The 16,397-nt window shown below is 44.1% G+C and overlaps 1 protein-coding gene across 2 annotated transcripts; it reads left to right on the top strand.

Annotated features, from left to right (window-relative positions):
• The first annotated feature begins 1,219 nt into the window (after window positions 1-1,219).
• Window positions 1,220-16,243, top strand: CBY1 (chibby 1, beta catenin antagonist). Of its 2 annotated transcripts, none has more exons than XM_081249525.1 (5): window positions 1,220-1,317; window positions 12,945-13,060; window positions 14,000-14,105; window positions 14,191-14,309; window positions 15,579-16,243. In XM_081249525.1, the coding sequence occupies exons 2-5, from the start codon at window positions 12,983-12,985 to the stop codon at window positions 15,657-15,659; spliced, it is 384 nt and encodes a 127-aa protein (XP_081105651.1). In that variant the 5' UTR covers window positions 1,220-1,317; window positions 12,945-12,982; the 3' UTR covers window positions 15,660-16,243. The 2 variants fall into 2 exon arrangements, with proteins under 2 accessions (XP_081105651.1, XP_081105652.1); XM_081249526.1 differs by lacking the exon at window positions 1,220-1,317 and adding an exon at window positions 10,525-10,545.
• The last annotated feature ends 154 nt before the right edge of the window (window positions 16,244-16,397 follow it).

Raw genomic sequence — 16,397 nt, 5'->3', positions numbered from 1 at the left:
GCCCTTGGAATTTGGTTAGCGTGAGCGAAACACTAAAATCTTAATTTTAGTTAATTAAAATTTAAAAACTGAAGCAGAATAAACTTTAAAATATTGATTGTATGTTGAAATGATCATATTTGGGACATATGAGTTAAAACATTATTCATATTAACATCACCTGATTTTTTTTTACTTTTTAAAAAATATGGCTACTAGAAAATTCTAAATTATATATGTGGCCCACATTATGTTTCCATTGGACTGTGCTGGGTTAGACCATGTGGTTTGGTTCTAGGACACGGAGCTCTTCCCTTTTCAGTGAAGTAACGTGTAGTTGGAAGAAAACTGCACTTGGAGCCAGAGACCTATGGGTCCTGCCCCTCACTGGATGGATGACCTGGTGCACTCACTAAGCAGCCAGTAAATATCCCTTGAATGACCCGGAGTCTCTTCATTTGTCAAATGGAACCAGTAATACACACAGTTAGGATTTTAGGAGATCTGGAGTTGATTCTCGAGTAGTTGTCTGCCCCTTGCTCACTGTGCGACCCTGAAGCGGCCCCTGACCTCAGGTTCCCCTGCCCGTCAAAGCCGATAAGAGGCCCGGCGTGGGGAGGCTGGCAGGCAGGGTCACTGTCTGTTCATCTTACCTGAAGACATAGGCGGAATCCGACGAACTCGGGGCCGATTCCGCCACGGCTCCCTCAGGGGACCCTGTAAAGTTCTGGATGGGACACCCGACACCCGTTGTCCCCACATCCACCAGGAAGGGGTGCACTTTGTTCTGTGGTCTGGGAGGAGGAAGAGGAGGAGGGACGTCGGGGAGAGGCCCATTTTGCGTTTGTTAAGTCCTGACGGTCTCCAGGCAATGCGGGCCGCAGCCACCACTCGCACCTTTCCCACTACAACGGAGGCGTGGCGAGCCTCCACCTCATCCGCGAGACGCCGTTACCACGGCGAAGGCCCCTGTAGGCGGGGGAGACCAGACCCAGGGGTTTGTGGGGAGGATGAGTGTGGTTCCTCGTCCTAGCCTATAGCACGGGGCATGGAAGTCACTCCAGAAGACACTGCCTTTGTGGATTCTATTAAATATATCGGGGGTAGTCCTCAAGAGTTTCTGGTGCTTTGCGTAGGCTCGCGCTGGGGACCGTGGCGTGCCGGGCACCCCTACCTCCCTCGGTGGTAGAGCCCGGCGGGGCTGCGTGTGCGCGTGCGCGCGGCCCGCAGGCTGGAGGCGCCCGCGGTCGAGGTCGCGGCGGGCGAGGCGGTTTCTGCTGGGTACCTAGCGGGAAGTCGGGGGTTTCTCTTCGAACCTCGGCTTCTGGGGCACATCAGGTACGTCTCCGAGCCCGGCGTCGCCCCAGGGCCCGAGGAGGGTTGGGACCCTCGGGCGTTCCCCAGGGGACCCAGGGCCTCTCCGCAGCTGGGGCAGCCGGAGGGCGCGGAGCAGGGGGCGGGGGCCGGGTTTACCGCAGGCCCGTTACCTCCTTTATCCAAGTGTGTTTCCTCGTTTGTAAATTGGGGTGGTAATTCCTCTCATAAGTCAGCTGTGAAGGTGATTAACGAGAGCGTGCGAACGAACGTTTGTTCGCTACTGTTAGTTTACAGCCCTGAGTGGGCGTGTACCTGCGTGGCTTATACTTGGTTGGCTCTGAACTCTGAGAATCCGATGAAAGCCAGAGACTGCTTCCTCACCTTCTTGTTAGATTAAAATAAGATAATGTATTTTTATGGCCCATTGCAAACTGTAAAGCGTTGCACAGTGTTGAAGTGATTATTGTCATCAGCGCAGAGGAGTAGACCTTATTTGAAGCCCAATTCCACCGCCTTCCCACGGCGTGACTGGGAACAAGTTACTTAACTTCTCTAAGCCTCAGTTTTCTGATCTGTAGACAGGAACAAACTACTTGATCTACTTCTGCCAGGGTTGTTGTGAGCATCAAATGCCACCGTTTTTTAAAAACACTAAAGCACAAAACAGTCTGTGAGTGGGTACTATTGTTATCCTTGGGGCCCAGGGAAGGTACGTTGCAGGGTCCCACTGGGGTTGAGAAGCAGAGCAATGGTTGGAACGTAGAAGCTCTCCTTTGTGCTGAGCCCTTTCTCTCCAGGGAGTTTCACTGGAAAGAAGGCTTCCTTGGGCCAAGGGTACAGCTGGGACCTCTTGGTCCACACTAATGTTCTAGGATCCCAGGATCTCAGCCAGAGTTGTTTGTGGATGAGTGGATCTGACTTAAAAGCTAGTCCAGACCCTTCCTTTTCCTCATCTGTAAAATATTGGTGACGGTGCTTGGCTTAAGTGTTGTGAGAACTAGTGAGGTCACGCGTGAAGTGCCCTCGTTAAAACCTGGAGGAATAAAGTAACTTGGCCAGGGTTTAGCAGGCAACTGAGGGGCAGAGCCAGGCCTAGAACTTGGTCTGTTGTGTCCAGGTGATATGCTCAGGCTTAGTGCTCTTAGCACCACTGTGGGCTTTGCAACAACAGCTTGGCTTATTTTTCCTTCTTCAATTGGTCTCCAAATCTTGGAGGGGCGGGGACTGCTTTTTATCTGGTTTTTTGTTCATTTGTTTGGTTTGTTTTTTCATAAGTAATATATGGATATATTATCATTGTAATAATTCAGTAAATCCAGAAATATATTTCTTTACTATAACTTTATATTGTAACATGAAATTGCCACTATTTGGCTTTTTTTTTTTTTAACCTTTAAAATGGCAAATTCAGGGAATTCCCTGGTGGTCCAGTGGTTAGGACTTGGTGCTCTCACTGCCAGGGGCCCAGGTTCCATCCCTAGTTGGGGAGTTAAGATCCTGCAAGCTGCGCGACTTGGCCAAAACAAATTAGAATTAAAATTAAAAGTTTTTAAAAATGGCAAATTCAGTTCAGTCAGCCATCCTACTTCCTTTCCCAGATTTTACCACTGTGTGCAGTTTATCCCTCCAAATCCCTTTTATTTAGCGACCTATATTCTCGCTTTTTATTTTCTTTTTGTCTTCTCATGTAAGATTATAGTATACACATTGTTCTGTTGCTTGCTTTTTTAAAAAATTAATTAATTTTTGGCTGCGTTTGGTCTTCGTTGCTGTGGGTGGGCTTTCTCTGGTTGCAGCGAGCGGAGGCTACTCTTCGCTGCGGTGCGCGGACTTCTCATTGGACTTCTCAAGCCACTTCTCGTGGTTTCTCTTGTTGCGGAGCACAGACTCTAGGCACGTGGGCTCAGTAGTTGTGGCTCTTGGGCTCTGGAGCGCAGCCTCAGCAGTTGTGGTGCACGGGCTTAGTTGCTCTGTGGCATGTGGGATCTTCCCGGTATAGGGCTCGAACCCATATCCCCCGCATTGGCAAGCAGATTATTAACCACTGCGCCACCAGGGAAGTCCCTCACTTGCTTTCTTAATGTTAGAGTGGTCCATGTACAGCTGTCTCTCTGTCTTTACTTGCCGTCTAGGACTCCCTTATAAGAATGTGCCACGATATATTTGGCTACACCAACCATTGGTAGGCATTTTGAATTGTTTCTTATTTTTCGCTGTTATCAACAATAGAGAACATTTGTGTGAACACGTCCAATTCTTTCTGGAGGAGAGTTTTTAGAAGCAGATTTGCTGCCCAAAAAGTATGCACATGAAAAACTTTGCTAGCTTTTGCCTAATTGAAAAAATGATAGCATCTTATGTTTCCACGAAGAGTAAATGAAAGTATCTTTTTCTCCATACCCTCACCAGCATTAGATATTATTGAGCTCTTAAATTTTGCCAATGTGATGGATGAAAATGCTTCCTTTTATGATGTACCCCACAAGTTTTTTTAATTTTTAATTTATCTTTTGATTTTTTAATTAAAAATTTTTTAATTTAAATTTTTTTTAAATTTTTAAAACTTATTTTTTTAATTTTTAAATTTTACTTATTTATTTATTTAATACATTTATTTATTTATTTATTTATTTATTTATCGCTTCGTTGCTGTGCGTGGGCTTTTCTCTAGTTGCAGCAAGTGGGGGCTGCTCTTTGTTCCGGTGCGCGGGCTTCTCATTGTGGTGGCCTCTCTTGTTGCGGAGCATGGGCTCTAGGCACACGGGCTTCAGTAGTTGCAGCACGCGGGCTCAGTAGTTGTGGCTCGTGGGCTCTAGAGTGCAGGCTCAGTAGTTGTGGTGCACGGGCTTAGTTGCTCCGCGGCATGTGGGATCTTCCTGGACCAGGGATCGAACCCATGTGCCCTGCACTGGCAGGAGGATTCTTAACCAGTGTGCCACCAGGGAAGTCTCCCCGACAAGTTATAAATATAAGGATAATTTGGTATACATCTTTAGCCAGCTGACCATGGCTGTGGACCTTGGGAGAACTGGATAACTTCTCTGAGCCCTAGTTTTCTCATCTCTGATATGGACAGGAAAATTACCTTATGGGGTTACTACAGGAATAAAAGAAATTTATGAAGTGTGCCTAGCATTGTGTCCAAACCCTAGTGGATACGCAGGAAGTGATATTAGTTAGTTTTTGTTGTGACCTTTTCTTTTTTGAGTTAAAAATCTTTCTTCCTGGATATTCCCATTTCATTCCTGTTCCACCCTCTGTAGAGATAAGATTAACTGTCTTCCCTCTTCCACCCTTTTTCTTTTCTCCAGCAGAAACAACGCCAGGGGCTTCCACTGTGTTGTGGATGACATGATAGCACAGCTTCAGATTCCCTCATCATCTTTGTCCTCAGTACCGTCCTATCCACCACCAAGCTGGAATCATTCTGCTTTGTCCAAGTCCTAAAGCGTTCTGCCCCACCCCAAATGCCATCTTCCAGGTGGTGGGTCTACCGCTGTTTGTGGGGGGGTTTTTTTTGAATTTTATTTAATTTATTTTTTTAGACAGCAGGTTCTTATTAGTCATCCGTTTTATACACATCAGTGTATACATGTCAATCCCAGTTGCCCAATTCATCACACACCACCACCACCCCCCCGCCGCTTTCCCCCCTTGGTGTCCATACGTTTGTTCTCTACATCTGTGTCTCAGTTTCTGCCCTGCAAACCGGTTCATCTGTACCATTTTTCTAGGTTCCACATATATGCGTTAATATACGATATTTGCTTTTCTCTCTCTGACTTACTTCACTCTGTATGACAGTCTCTAGATCCATCCACGTCTCAGCAAATGAACCAATTTCATTCCTTTTTATGGCTGAGTAATATGCCATTGTATATATATACACCACGTCGTCTTTATCCATTCATCTCTCGATGGGCATTTAGGTTGCTTTTATGACCTATCTATTGTAAATAGTGCTGCAATGAACATTGGGGTGCATGTGTCTTTTTGAATTATGGTTTTCTCTGGGTATATGCCCAGTAGTGGGATCGCTGGATCATATGGTAATTCTGTTTTTAGTTTTTTAAGGAACCTCCATACAGTACTACATAGTGGCTGTATCAATTTACATTCCCACCAACAGTGCAAGAGGGTTCCCTTTCCTCCGCACCCTCTCCAGCATTTGTTGTTCGTAGGTTTTCTGATGATGCCCATTCTAACTGCTGTGAGGTGATACCTCATTGTAGTTTTGATTTGCACTTCCCTAATAATTACTGATGTTGAGCAGCTTTTCATGTGCTTCTTGGCCATCTGTATATCTTCTTTGGAGAAATGTCTATTTAGGTCTTCTGCCCATTTTTGGATTGGGTTGTTTGTTTTTTTAATATTGAGCTGCATGAGCTGTTTATATATTTTGGAGATTAATCCTGAGTCCGTTGATTCGTTTGCAAATATTTTCTCCCATTCTGAGGGTTGTCTTTTCGTCTTGTTTATGGTCTCCTTTGCTGTGCAAAAGCTTTGAAGTTTCATTAGGTCCCATTTGTTTATTTTTGTTTTTATTTCCATTACTCTAGGAGGTGGATCAAAAAAGATCTTGCTATGATTTATGTCAAAGAGTTTCCTACGTTTTCCTCTAAGAGTGTTATAGTGTCCTGTCTAAACATTTAGGTCTCTAATCCATTTTGAGTTTATTTTTGTGTATGGTGTTAGGGAGTGTTCTAATTTCATTCTTTTACATGTAGCTGTCCAGTTTTCCTAGCACCACTTATCGAAGACACTGTCTTTTCTCCATTGTATATCCTTGCCTCCTTTGTCATAGATTAGTTGACCATAGGTGCGTGGATTTATCTCTGGGCTTTCTATCTTGTTCCATTGATCTATGTTTCTGTTTTTGTGCCAGTACCATATTGTCTTGATTAGTGTAGCTTTGTAGTATAGTCTGAAGGCAGGGAGTCTGATTTCTCCAGCTCCATTTTTTTTTCCCTCAAGACTGCTTTGGCTATTCGGGGTCTTTTGTGTCTCCATACAAATTTTAAGATTTTTTGTTCTAGTTCTGTAAAAAATGCCATTGGTAATTTGATAGGGATTGCATTGAATCTGTAGGTTGCTTTGGGTAGTATAGTCATTTTCACAATATTGATTCTTCCAATCCAAGAACATGCTATATCTCTCCATCTGTTGGTATCATCTTTAATTTCTTTCATCAGTGTCTCGTAGTTTTCTGCATACAGGTCTTTTGTCTCCCTAGGTAGGTTTATTCCTAGGTATTTTATTCTTTTTGTTGCAGTGGTAAATGGGAGTGTTTCCTTAATTTCTCTTTCAGATTTTTCATCATTAGTGTATATAGGAATGCAAGAGATTTCTGTGTATTAATTTTGTAAACTGCAACTTTACCAAATTCATTGACTAGCTCTAGTAGTTTTCTGGTGGCATCTTTAGGATTCTCTATGTATAGTATCATGTCATCTGCAAACAGTGACAGTTTTACTTCTCCTTTTCCAATTTGTATTCCTTTTATTTCTTTTTCATCTCTGATTGCCGTGGCTAGGACTTCCAAAACTATGTTGAATAATAGTGGTGACAGTGGACATCCTTGTCTCGTTCCTGATCTTAGAGGAAATGCTTTCCATTTTTCACCATTGAGAATGATGTTTGCTGTGGGTTTGTCGTATATGGCCTTTATTATGTTGAGGTAGGTTCCCTCTATGCCCACGTTCTGGAGAGTTTTTATCATAAATGGGTGTTGAATTTTGTCAAAAGCTTTTTCTGCATCTATTGAGATGATCATACGGTTTTTATTCTTCAATTTGTTAATATAGTGTATCACATTGATTGATTTGCGTCTATTGAAGAATCCTTGCATCCCTGGGATAAATCCCACTTGATCATGGTGTATGATCCTTTTAATGTGTTGTTGGATTCTGTTTGCTAGTATTTTGTTGAGGATTTTTGCATCTATATTCATCAGTGATATTGGCTTGTAGTTTTCTTTTTTTGTGACATCTTTGTCTGGTTTTGGTATCAGGGTGATGGTGGCCCCATAGAATGAGTTTGGGAGCATTCCTTCCTCTGCAATTTTTTGAAAGAGTTTGAGAAGGATGGGTGTTAGCTCTACTCTAAATGTTCGATAGAATTCACCTGTGAAGCCATCTGGTCCTGAACTTTTGTTTGTTGGAAGATTTTTAATCACATTTTCAATTTCATTACTTGTGATTGGTCTGTTCATATTTTGTGTTTCTTCCTGGTTCAGTCTTGGAAGGTCATACCTTTCTAAGAATTTGTGCATTTTTTCCAGATGGTCCATTTTATTGGCATAGAGTTGCTTGTAGTAGTCTCTTAGGATGCTTTGTATTTCTGCAGTGTCTGTTGTAACTTCTCCTTTTTCATTTCTAAGTTTATTGATTTGAGTCCTCTCCCTCTTTTTCTTGATGAGTCTGGCTAATGGTTTATCAATTTTGCTTATCTTCTCAAAGAACCAGCTTTTAGTTTTATTGATCTTTGCTATTGTTTTCTTTGTTTCTATTTCATTTATTTCTGCTCTGATCTTTATGATTTCTTTCCTTGTGCTAACTTTGGGTTTTGTTTGGTCTTCTTTAGTTCCTTTAGGTGTAAGGTTAGATTGTTTATTTGAGATTTTTCTTGTTTCTTGAAGTAGGCTTGTATAGCTATAAACTTCCCTCTTAGGACTGCTTTTGCTGCCTCCCATAGGTTTTGGATCGTCGTGTTTTCATTGTTATTTGTGTCTAGGTATTTTTTGATTTCCTCTTTGATTTCTTCAGTGATCTCTTGGTTATTTAGTAACGTATTGTTTAGCCTCCATGTGTTGGTGTTTTTTACATTTTTTTCCCTGTAATTCATTTCTAATCTCATAGCGTTGTGGTCAGAAAAGATGCTTGATATGATTTCAATTTTCTTAAATTTACTGAGGCTTGATTTGTGACCCAAGATGTGATCTATCCTGGAGAATGTTCCGTGCGCACTTGAGAAGTAAGTGTAATCTGCTGTCTTTGGATGGAATGTCCTATAAATATCAATTAAATCTATCTGGTCTATTGTGTCATTTAAAGCTTCTGTTTCCTTATTTATTTTCATTTTGGATGATCTGTCCATTGGAGTAAGTGAGGCGTTGAAGTCCCCCACTATTATTGTGTTACTGTCAATTTCCTCTTTTATAGCTGTTACCAATTGCCTTATGTATTGAGGTGCTCCTATGTAAGGTGCATATATATTTATAATTATTTTATCTTCTTCTTGGATTAATGCCTTTATCATTATGTAGTGTCCTTCCTTGTCTCTTGTGATATTCTTTATTTTAAAGTCTAATTTATCTGATATGAGTATTGTGACTCCAGCTTTCTTTTGATTTCCATTTCCATGGAATATCTTTTTCCATCCCCTCACTTTCAGTGTGTATGTGTTCTTAGGTCTGAAGTGGGTCTCTTGTAGACAGCATATAGATGGATCTTGTTTTTGTATCCATTCAGCAAGCCTGTGTCTTCTGCTTGGAGCATTTAATCCATTCACGTTTAAGGTAATTATCGATATGTATCTTCCTATGACCATTTTCTTAATTGTTTTGGGTTTGTTTTTGTAGGTCCTTTTCTTCTCTTGTGTTTCCCACTTAGAGAAGTTCCTTTAGCATTTGTTGTAGAGCTGGTTTGGTGGTGCTGAATTCTCTTAGCTTTTGCTTGTCTGTAAAGCTTTTGATTTCTCCATCGAATCTGAATGAGATCCTAGCCGGGTAGAGTAATCTTCGTTGTAGGTTCTTCTCTTCCATCACTTTAAGTATATCATGCCACTCTCTTCTGGCTTGTAGAGTTTCTGCTGAGAAATCAGCTGTTAACCTTATGGGAGTTTCCTTGTATGATATTTGTCGTTTTTCCCTTGCTGCCTTCAATAAGTTTTTCTTTGTCTTTAATTTTTGCCAATTTGATTACTGTGTGTCTTGGGGTGTTTCTCCTTGGGTTTATCCTGTATGGGACTCTCTGCGCTTCCTGGACTTCGGTGGCTATTTCCTTTCCCATGTCAGGGAATTTTTCGACTATAATCTCTTCAAATATTTTCTCTGGTCCTTTCTCTCTCTCTTCTCCTTCTGGGACCCCTATAACGCGAGAGTTGTTGTGTTTAATGTTGTCCCAGAGGTCTCTTAGGCTGTCTTCATTTCCTTTCATTCTTTTTTTCTATATTCTCCTCCTCAGCAGTGAATTCCACCATTCTGTCTTCCAGGTCACTTATCTGTTCTTCTGCTTCAGTTATTCTGCTATTGATTCCTTCTAGTGCAGTTTTCATTTCAGTTATTGTATTGTTCATCTCTGTTTGTTCTTTAATTCTTCTAGGTCTTTGTGAAACATTTCTTGCATCTTCTCGATCTTTGCCTCCATTCTTTTTCCGAGGTCCTGGATCATCTTCACTCTCATTATTCTTTTTTTTTTTTATAATTTCTAGTAAATGTTTTTATTATTTATATTTGGCTGCATTGGGTCTTCATTGCTGCACGTGGACATTTCTCTAGTTGTGGAGAGCGGGGGCTACTCTTCACTGCGGTGAGGCTTCTCCTGTTGTGGAACACCAGGCTCTAGGTGCGCGGGCTCCAGTGGTTGTGGTGCATGGGCTCAGTAGTTGTGGCGCAGGAGCTTAGCTGCTCTGTGGCATGTGGGATCTTCCCGGATCAGGGCTCGAACCCATGTCCCCTGCATTGGCAGGCGGACTCCCAACCACTGCGCCACCGGGGAAGCCCCCACTCTCATTATTCTGAATTCTTTTTCTGGAAGGTTGCCTATCTCCACTTCATTTAGTTGTTTTTCTGGGGTTTTATCTTGTTCCTTCATCTGGTACATAGCCCTCTGCCTTTTCATTTTGTCTCTTTCTGTGAATGTGGTTTTTGTTCCACAGGCTGCAGGATTGTAGTTCTTCTTGCTTCTTCTGTCTGCCCTCTGGTGGATGAAGCTATCTAAGAGGCTTGTGCAAGTTTCCTGATGGGAGGGACTGGTGGTGGGTAGAGCTGACTGTTGCTCTGGTGGGCAGAGCTCAGCAAAACTTTAATCCGATTGACTGCTGATGGGTGGGGCTGGGTTCCCTCCCTGTTGGTTGTTTGGTCCGAGGCAACCCAACATTGGAGCCTACCTGGGCTCTTTGGTGGGGTTAATGGTGGACTCTGGGAGGGCTCACGCCAAGGAGTACTACCCAGAACTTCTGCTGCCAGTGACCTTGTCCCCACAGCCATAGCGACCCCCGCCTCTGCAGGAGACCCTCCAACACTAGCAGGTAGGTCTGGTTCAGTCTCCCCTGGGGTCACTGCTCCTTCCCCTGGGTCCCGATGCACACACTACTTTGTGTGTGCCCTCCAAGGGTGGAGTCTCTGTTTCCCACAGTCCTGTCGAAGTCCTGCAATCAAATCCCACTAGCCTTCAATGTCTGATTCTCTAGGAATTCTTCCTCCTGTTGCTGGACCCCCAGGTTGGGAAGCCTGACGTGGGGCTCAGAACCTTCAGTCCAGTGGGTGGACTTCTGTGGTATAAGTGTTCTCCAGTCTGTGAGTCACCCTCCCACCAGTTATGGGATTTGATTTTACTGTGATTGCGCCCCTCCTACCATCTCACTGTGGCTTCTCCTTTGTCTTTGGATGTGGGGTATCTTTTTTAGTGAGTTCCAGTGTCTTCCTGTCGATGATTGTTCAGCAGCTAGTTGTGATTCTGGTGTTCTGGCAAGAGGGAGTGAGAGCACATCTTTCTACTCCGCCATCTTGGTTCAGGGCTCTCTACCACTGTTTTTAATCACAGACACACACCAGTAAAACTCTCATGAGCACACACATCTAAATGTCTTATTTATTTATTTACAAGTCATTTATGCATATATTTCTATGCAGTGCGTATATGTATTGTAAAGCTTCTAAAGAAGCTTCTAAACTTTTATCATTAATTTTAGTGATGTTAATTTCTGCATCACTGAAAACAGCCCAGAATTTCTTCTTCATTTTCTCATTGAATATATGTCTTGCTAATTGTGATGAATTCCTACTTTGAGTTATCATTTAATGATAGTTGACATATGGGCTTCCCTGGTGGCGCGGTGGTTGAGAGTCCACCTGCTGATGCAGGGGACACGGGTTCGTGCCCCGGTCTGGGAAGATCCCACGTGCCGCGGAGCGGCTGGGCCCACGAGCCATGGCCACTGAGCCTGCGCGTCCGGAGCCTGTGCTCCGCAACGGGAGAGGCCACAACAGTGAGAGGCCCGCGAACCACAAAAAAAAAAAAAAAAAAAGATAGTTGACATAAAACCTTGTTTCAGATAGTCTTGATAAATTCCCTCTTTTTTTTGCCAACTTCCTGTTAGATGTGATAAACTCATTACTATTTCTGTCTCATAATGTGGTGAAGGAAGATTTTTATACCTAAGAGTAGGAAAAGTGAGAGCTCTGGTTCTTTCTTGTTGCTCACCTGTGCTTTCATTATTGTTATCATCAGTCTACAGTTTCTTAGAGGGAATCTTTTTTAAGCTATTTGTGTATTACATATTAAAATTGCATAATACATGGGAAGAAATGAACCATGACCCTGCCCCACACCACATACAAAAGTTAATTGCAGATGAGTCATAGTCCTAAATGTGAAAGCTGAAAGAAGAAAATTTCCAAAAGTTAATATATGAAAATATTGTGACCTTAGGCAAAAATTTCTTAAATAGGACACAAAAACACTAATTATTAAAAAAAATTTTTGATAAGTTAGATCACATTAAAATTAAGAACTTCTTTAATCAAAAAGGAACCAATAGGACTTCCCTCGTGGTGCAGTGGTTAAGAATCCGCCTTCTAATGCAGGGGACACAGGTTCGAGCCCTGGTCCAGGAAGATCCTATATGCTGCAGAGCAACTAAGCCCGCGCACCACAGCTACAGAGCCTGCTTTTTAGAGCCCGTGAGCCACAGCTGCTGAGCCCTTGTGCCACAGCTACTGAAGCCCACACGCCTAGAGCCTGTGCTCCACAACAAGAGAAGCCACTGCAATGAGAAGCCCGTGCACCACAACAAAGAGCAGTCCACGCTCATTGCAACTAGAGAAAGCCCGTGCGCAGCAACGAAGACCCAATGCAGCCAAAATAAATAAATAAAATTTTAAGAAAAATGAAAAAAACTTAAAAAGAAACCAATAAAAAAGGAAAAAGGCAAGTCCCAGAAAAGACTTCATTTCTTGAAAATGGAGTATATTTAGAAGCTGTTGCCCTAGCTATGAGTCTTACCAGTGTTCAGGAATAAGTAGGGTCACATGCCTTGCCCTAGAGTGTAAATCTGGTGATGCCAATTTGTGACAAAACTTAAGAGAGGCCAGTTAGGCACTTGCCTGTGGTTAACGTGAACTGTAGAGCCACACAGACCTGCATTCTAATCCTTACTCACACTTAGGACCTTAGTCTTTCTAAACCTCATCTGTCAAATAGGTATAGGAAGAGGAACTAAACAAAGAGTGGTTGTGAGGCCTGAGATATTGCCAAGGTTTTGGCACTATGCCTAGCACATAGTGAGCACTCAGCACAGGGGAACTGAGGATTGTTACCCAAGATTGTTAATGGCCACATGATAAGGTGTGTGTTTTCATGATTTCCGGACAGGGGCGCAAGGTCACTGACCCAACCCTTTGTATCCCTGACTTTTTCTGACCCTAGGAGAAGGGAGCATTGACCTTTCCTTCATCAGGCCAAAGATGCCTCTCTTTGGGAGTATATTCAGTCCGAAGAAGACGCCCCCTCGGAAGTCTGCGTCTCTCTCCAACCTGCACAATGTGAGTGTCAGTCAGCACGGGGCTCGACCTGGTGTGCAGCGTGACTGGAGCATCGAGCCTGGTTTCTTATGGAAAGTGTGGTCCTCCAGAGGTGTCCTCGTGGGAGGGCATCCTTTTAATTCATATTATTGCTATTGCTGAAAACATTTTTTAACTTCTTTTCGGGAACTATTGTCAGAGGTTGTTGAAGAACCTTAAAAGATAGTCGTCCTCATTATGATTTTGGGGACCAAGTGATGTTATCCAATTTGACTTCACTTTACTTCCAAGACTTGTCCAGGAATCAGTTTTAGTCATGTCTAAGAATCAAATTTATTCTTAAAGGATGATGTTTTGCTATCATTAAGAGCGTTCAGAAGGATATATCACAGCTCCAACTCCAAAGACAGTTTCTGAGCTCCTTGAGGGCAGAGGGGTTGCATTCATTGCTGTATATCCAGTACCAGTCCTGGTGCAGGGTGGGTGCTCAGTGAGCTGTAGAAACACTGAAAAACACATTAAAGAACAGCTACTACTACTCATTGGGCCTTAGCATTTTATGCCTTTTCCAGGACATACGTAGCTCCATAAGAAACAAATGATAGCTTGGGCTTATTACATTTAAAAAGAATTTTTCACTTTATTCAAAATTTACAGTAGGATTTCTTAAACTGCTAAGTGCCCTGTAGATACGAAATAATTCAGTTTGCAAATTTCAGCATATATAGCTTTTCCAGAAAATATCTGTGGTATAAAGCTGTACATTTCTTCTCTTACAGTTTAAAAGTTTTGGGGGTACCTTATTTAATTTTCTGACTTAAAAACAATTACTAAATGTGCTGGGTAATGATTATAGAGAAGAAATGAGTTGTTGGGACCATGCCGTTAGCAGAAGAGGTGCTGGGCCTCGAGCCCCTGTGCTCCGGCCTCCCAAAGCCAGCATGCGCGTCTCCCCCACAGTTGGATCGGTCGACTCGGGAGGTGGAGCTGGGCCTTGACTATGGAACGCCCACCATGAACCTGGCCGGGCAGAGCCTGAAGTTTGAAAACGGCCAGTGGATAGCAGGTGGGCTGCATTTCCTACCATTTTGCCCAGCAAGATGGTGGAAGGAACCCCCACCTGGTGACTGCTGCTTGTGTCCTTCCACCAGATACAGGGGTTAGTGGAGGTGTGGACCGGAGGGAGGCCCAGCGCCTCCAGAGGCGGAACCAGCAGCTGGAGGAAGAGAATAATCTCTTGCGGCTGAAGGTGGACATCCTGCTGGACATGGTGAGGAGGGTGGTGGGGAGGGAAGCCTTGGCTTTCCTTGGGCAGGTCCACTGCAAATCCTTTCAGCCAGCCCACACCTCTCGAGTGCCAGTTTGCTCAGGTACATTGCTGTGAATCCAAAGATGCAAAACCAAACCAGACACAGTCCCCACCCTCCAGGGCTCCCAGTCTAGTGGGGAGATAGACAGTAAACATAGTGACAGTGCCTCATGGTAAGGGCAGTGATTAAAGTCTGTCCGGGGCCTGGCATCCACGCATGGGAGAGAGATTCATTCTGTCCAGTCAGGAGGATGTTGCAGGGGAAGGGATATTTGAGCTGAATGTGGAAAGATAAAGGTGGGAATGGAGGCTGGGATGAAGGCATTCAGGAAGAAGGACAGCCTGCTCTTGGCTGGGCGAGGTCCTGCACCACGCAGCCATTAGTCAGTGCCCCGCGCAGACCTGCCGAGGGGCACTCTCTGCATTGGCATCGGTTTCCTGTGGCTTTTAGAAACCCAACAACCTGTTGAGCCTAGGGCTGTGTGTGACGGTTGGTTGAGAGGCAGCAGAGCACACACTGCAGTGGTTGAGAGCATGTGTCTAGAGCTAAACTGCCCAGGTCCCTGGCCCAGCTCCACCACTGGCTGTGTGACCTCAGGCAAGTTACTTAACTGCTCTGTATCTGTAAGAAATGTAGTATCTTCAGCAATAAAATGGTCACGATAGTAGGATCTACCTCATTAGTGAGGTAATAATATAAGCAAAGCTCTTGGAATAGTGTCTTGCTCAGGAAGTGCAGCTCTTCTGTTTCACAGTAAGCTGACCTCTGGGGTTTGTATCTCTCCGTCCCTGCCTGGAGTGTCTTCCACCCTCTCCTCTAAAGACCACTGAAGGATTCTGATGCGGGAAGTGGCATGCTTTTTTAAACATTTTTATGTGAGCCACGACTCAGAAGCAATTTAGACCTTAGTCCTTTAACCTTAAAATCGCCGATATTTGCCTTTTTCATCCCCTGAAACCTGGTGTCCTTCGCGCAGTGAGTGCGACGCAATCCTAGGTGATCAAAACTGTTGATAGAATGGTTGGTGAATGTTCTTCAAGTGCTTGAGGTCCTGGGTCATCAGGACGTTACTTTCTGCCCAGTTACCAAGGGGTTCCCGTCGTGGAGGCTGCCGGCTGTGTTAAGGGAAATGCCGTGGGGCTTCTCCCAGCGCGCAGGGCTGGCCTTGCCAACCTGAAACGTAGCCCAGAAAAGTCCTTCTTTATAACGGTTTGCTGCTCTACTTCCAGCTCTCTGAGACCACTGCCGAATCCCACCTAATGGAGAAGGAGCTGGATGAACTGAAGAGTGTCAGCCGGCGGAGAAAATGAAGACCCCAAAGCCACCCGTTAGGAGCACAGGGGGAAACCCATTCATCAGAAGAGGAGGATGTGGCTGAGGGAATTTTTAACCAAACTAGTGGATTAGGTCCTGGGAGAGAGTATCATATAATGGGGCCAAAAGGCACTGGCCCCCTTAGGTTGGCAGTAGGAAGGTGACAAGGTAGTGGATTCCAGGCCAGTCCTGTGCTTCACAGCACAGGGAGGCCCCCTCAGGGAGGCCTGGAGTGATGGAGGCCTTTGGGTGTTCTCCAGTTACTTAACACACAAATGCCTGTGGCCCAGGCTCACCCTCATTGGACGGAGTTCATCGTATCATCCCCTCACACTGTTGGGTGTGGTGTGGCATCAGGTGTACAGAGCCTTGTTGTTAGGGGTCTCAGATAAGAAGCCCTCCTGGTTCTCTGCCCTTCAGGCCACTTTCTCCCTCCTTTAAAGAATACTCGTTCCCCAAATCCACAGCCTCCTCTGGCTTCAGCTTCTCAGCAGCAAGCGCTGACCTCCCATGGCAACACTATTTTTTTGTGCTACTTTCCTGTTTACCCTTCTTTTGTAAATTAAATGATGTTCTATAATCTCTCTCTGGCCAAAGTGACTGAAAAAAGAAACATCAGTTCTTGGAGAAGTAAATAATGGAGGCTGGGTTCTAAGCTTCCGATGCTCCATCCAAAGACAGAACTTTTAGGTTGTGGGGGAAGGTCACCGTTGCAGAAGAAGCATTCCAGCTTC

Source organism: Mesoplodon bidens (genome assembly GCF_964165515.1).
Source record: "Mesoplodon bidens genome assembly, chromosome: 11".
Lineage (NCBI taxonomy): Eukaryota > Metazoa > Chordata > Mammalia > Artiodactyla > Ziphiidae > Mesoplodon > Mesoplodon bidens.
The sequence above is the reverse complement of the archived record's forward strand: the minus strand, read 5'-3'. Positions and strand labels throughout refer to the sequence as shown.

Coding starts and splice junctions, on each gene's coding strand:
- CBY1 (XM_081249525.1), top strand. CDS start 12,983: ATGCCTCTCTTTGGGAGTATATTCAGTCCGAAGAAGACGCCCCCTCGG. Junction 13,061..13,999: donor CTCTCTCCAACCTGCACAAT/GTGAGTGTCAGT, acceptor TCTCCCCCACAG/TTGGATCGGTCGACTCGGGA. Junction 14,106..14,190: donor AAACGGCCAGTGGATAGCAG/GTGGGCTGCATT, acceptor TCCTTCCACCAG/ATACAGGGGTTAGTGGAGGT.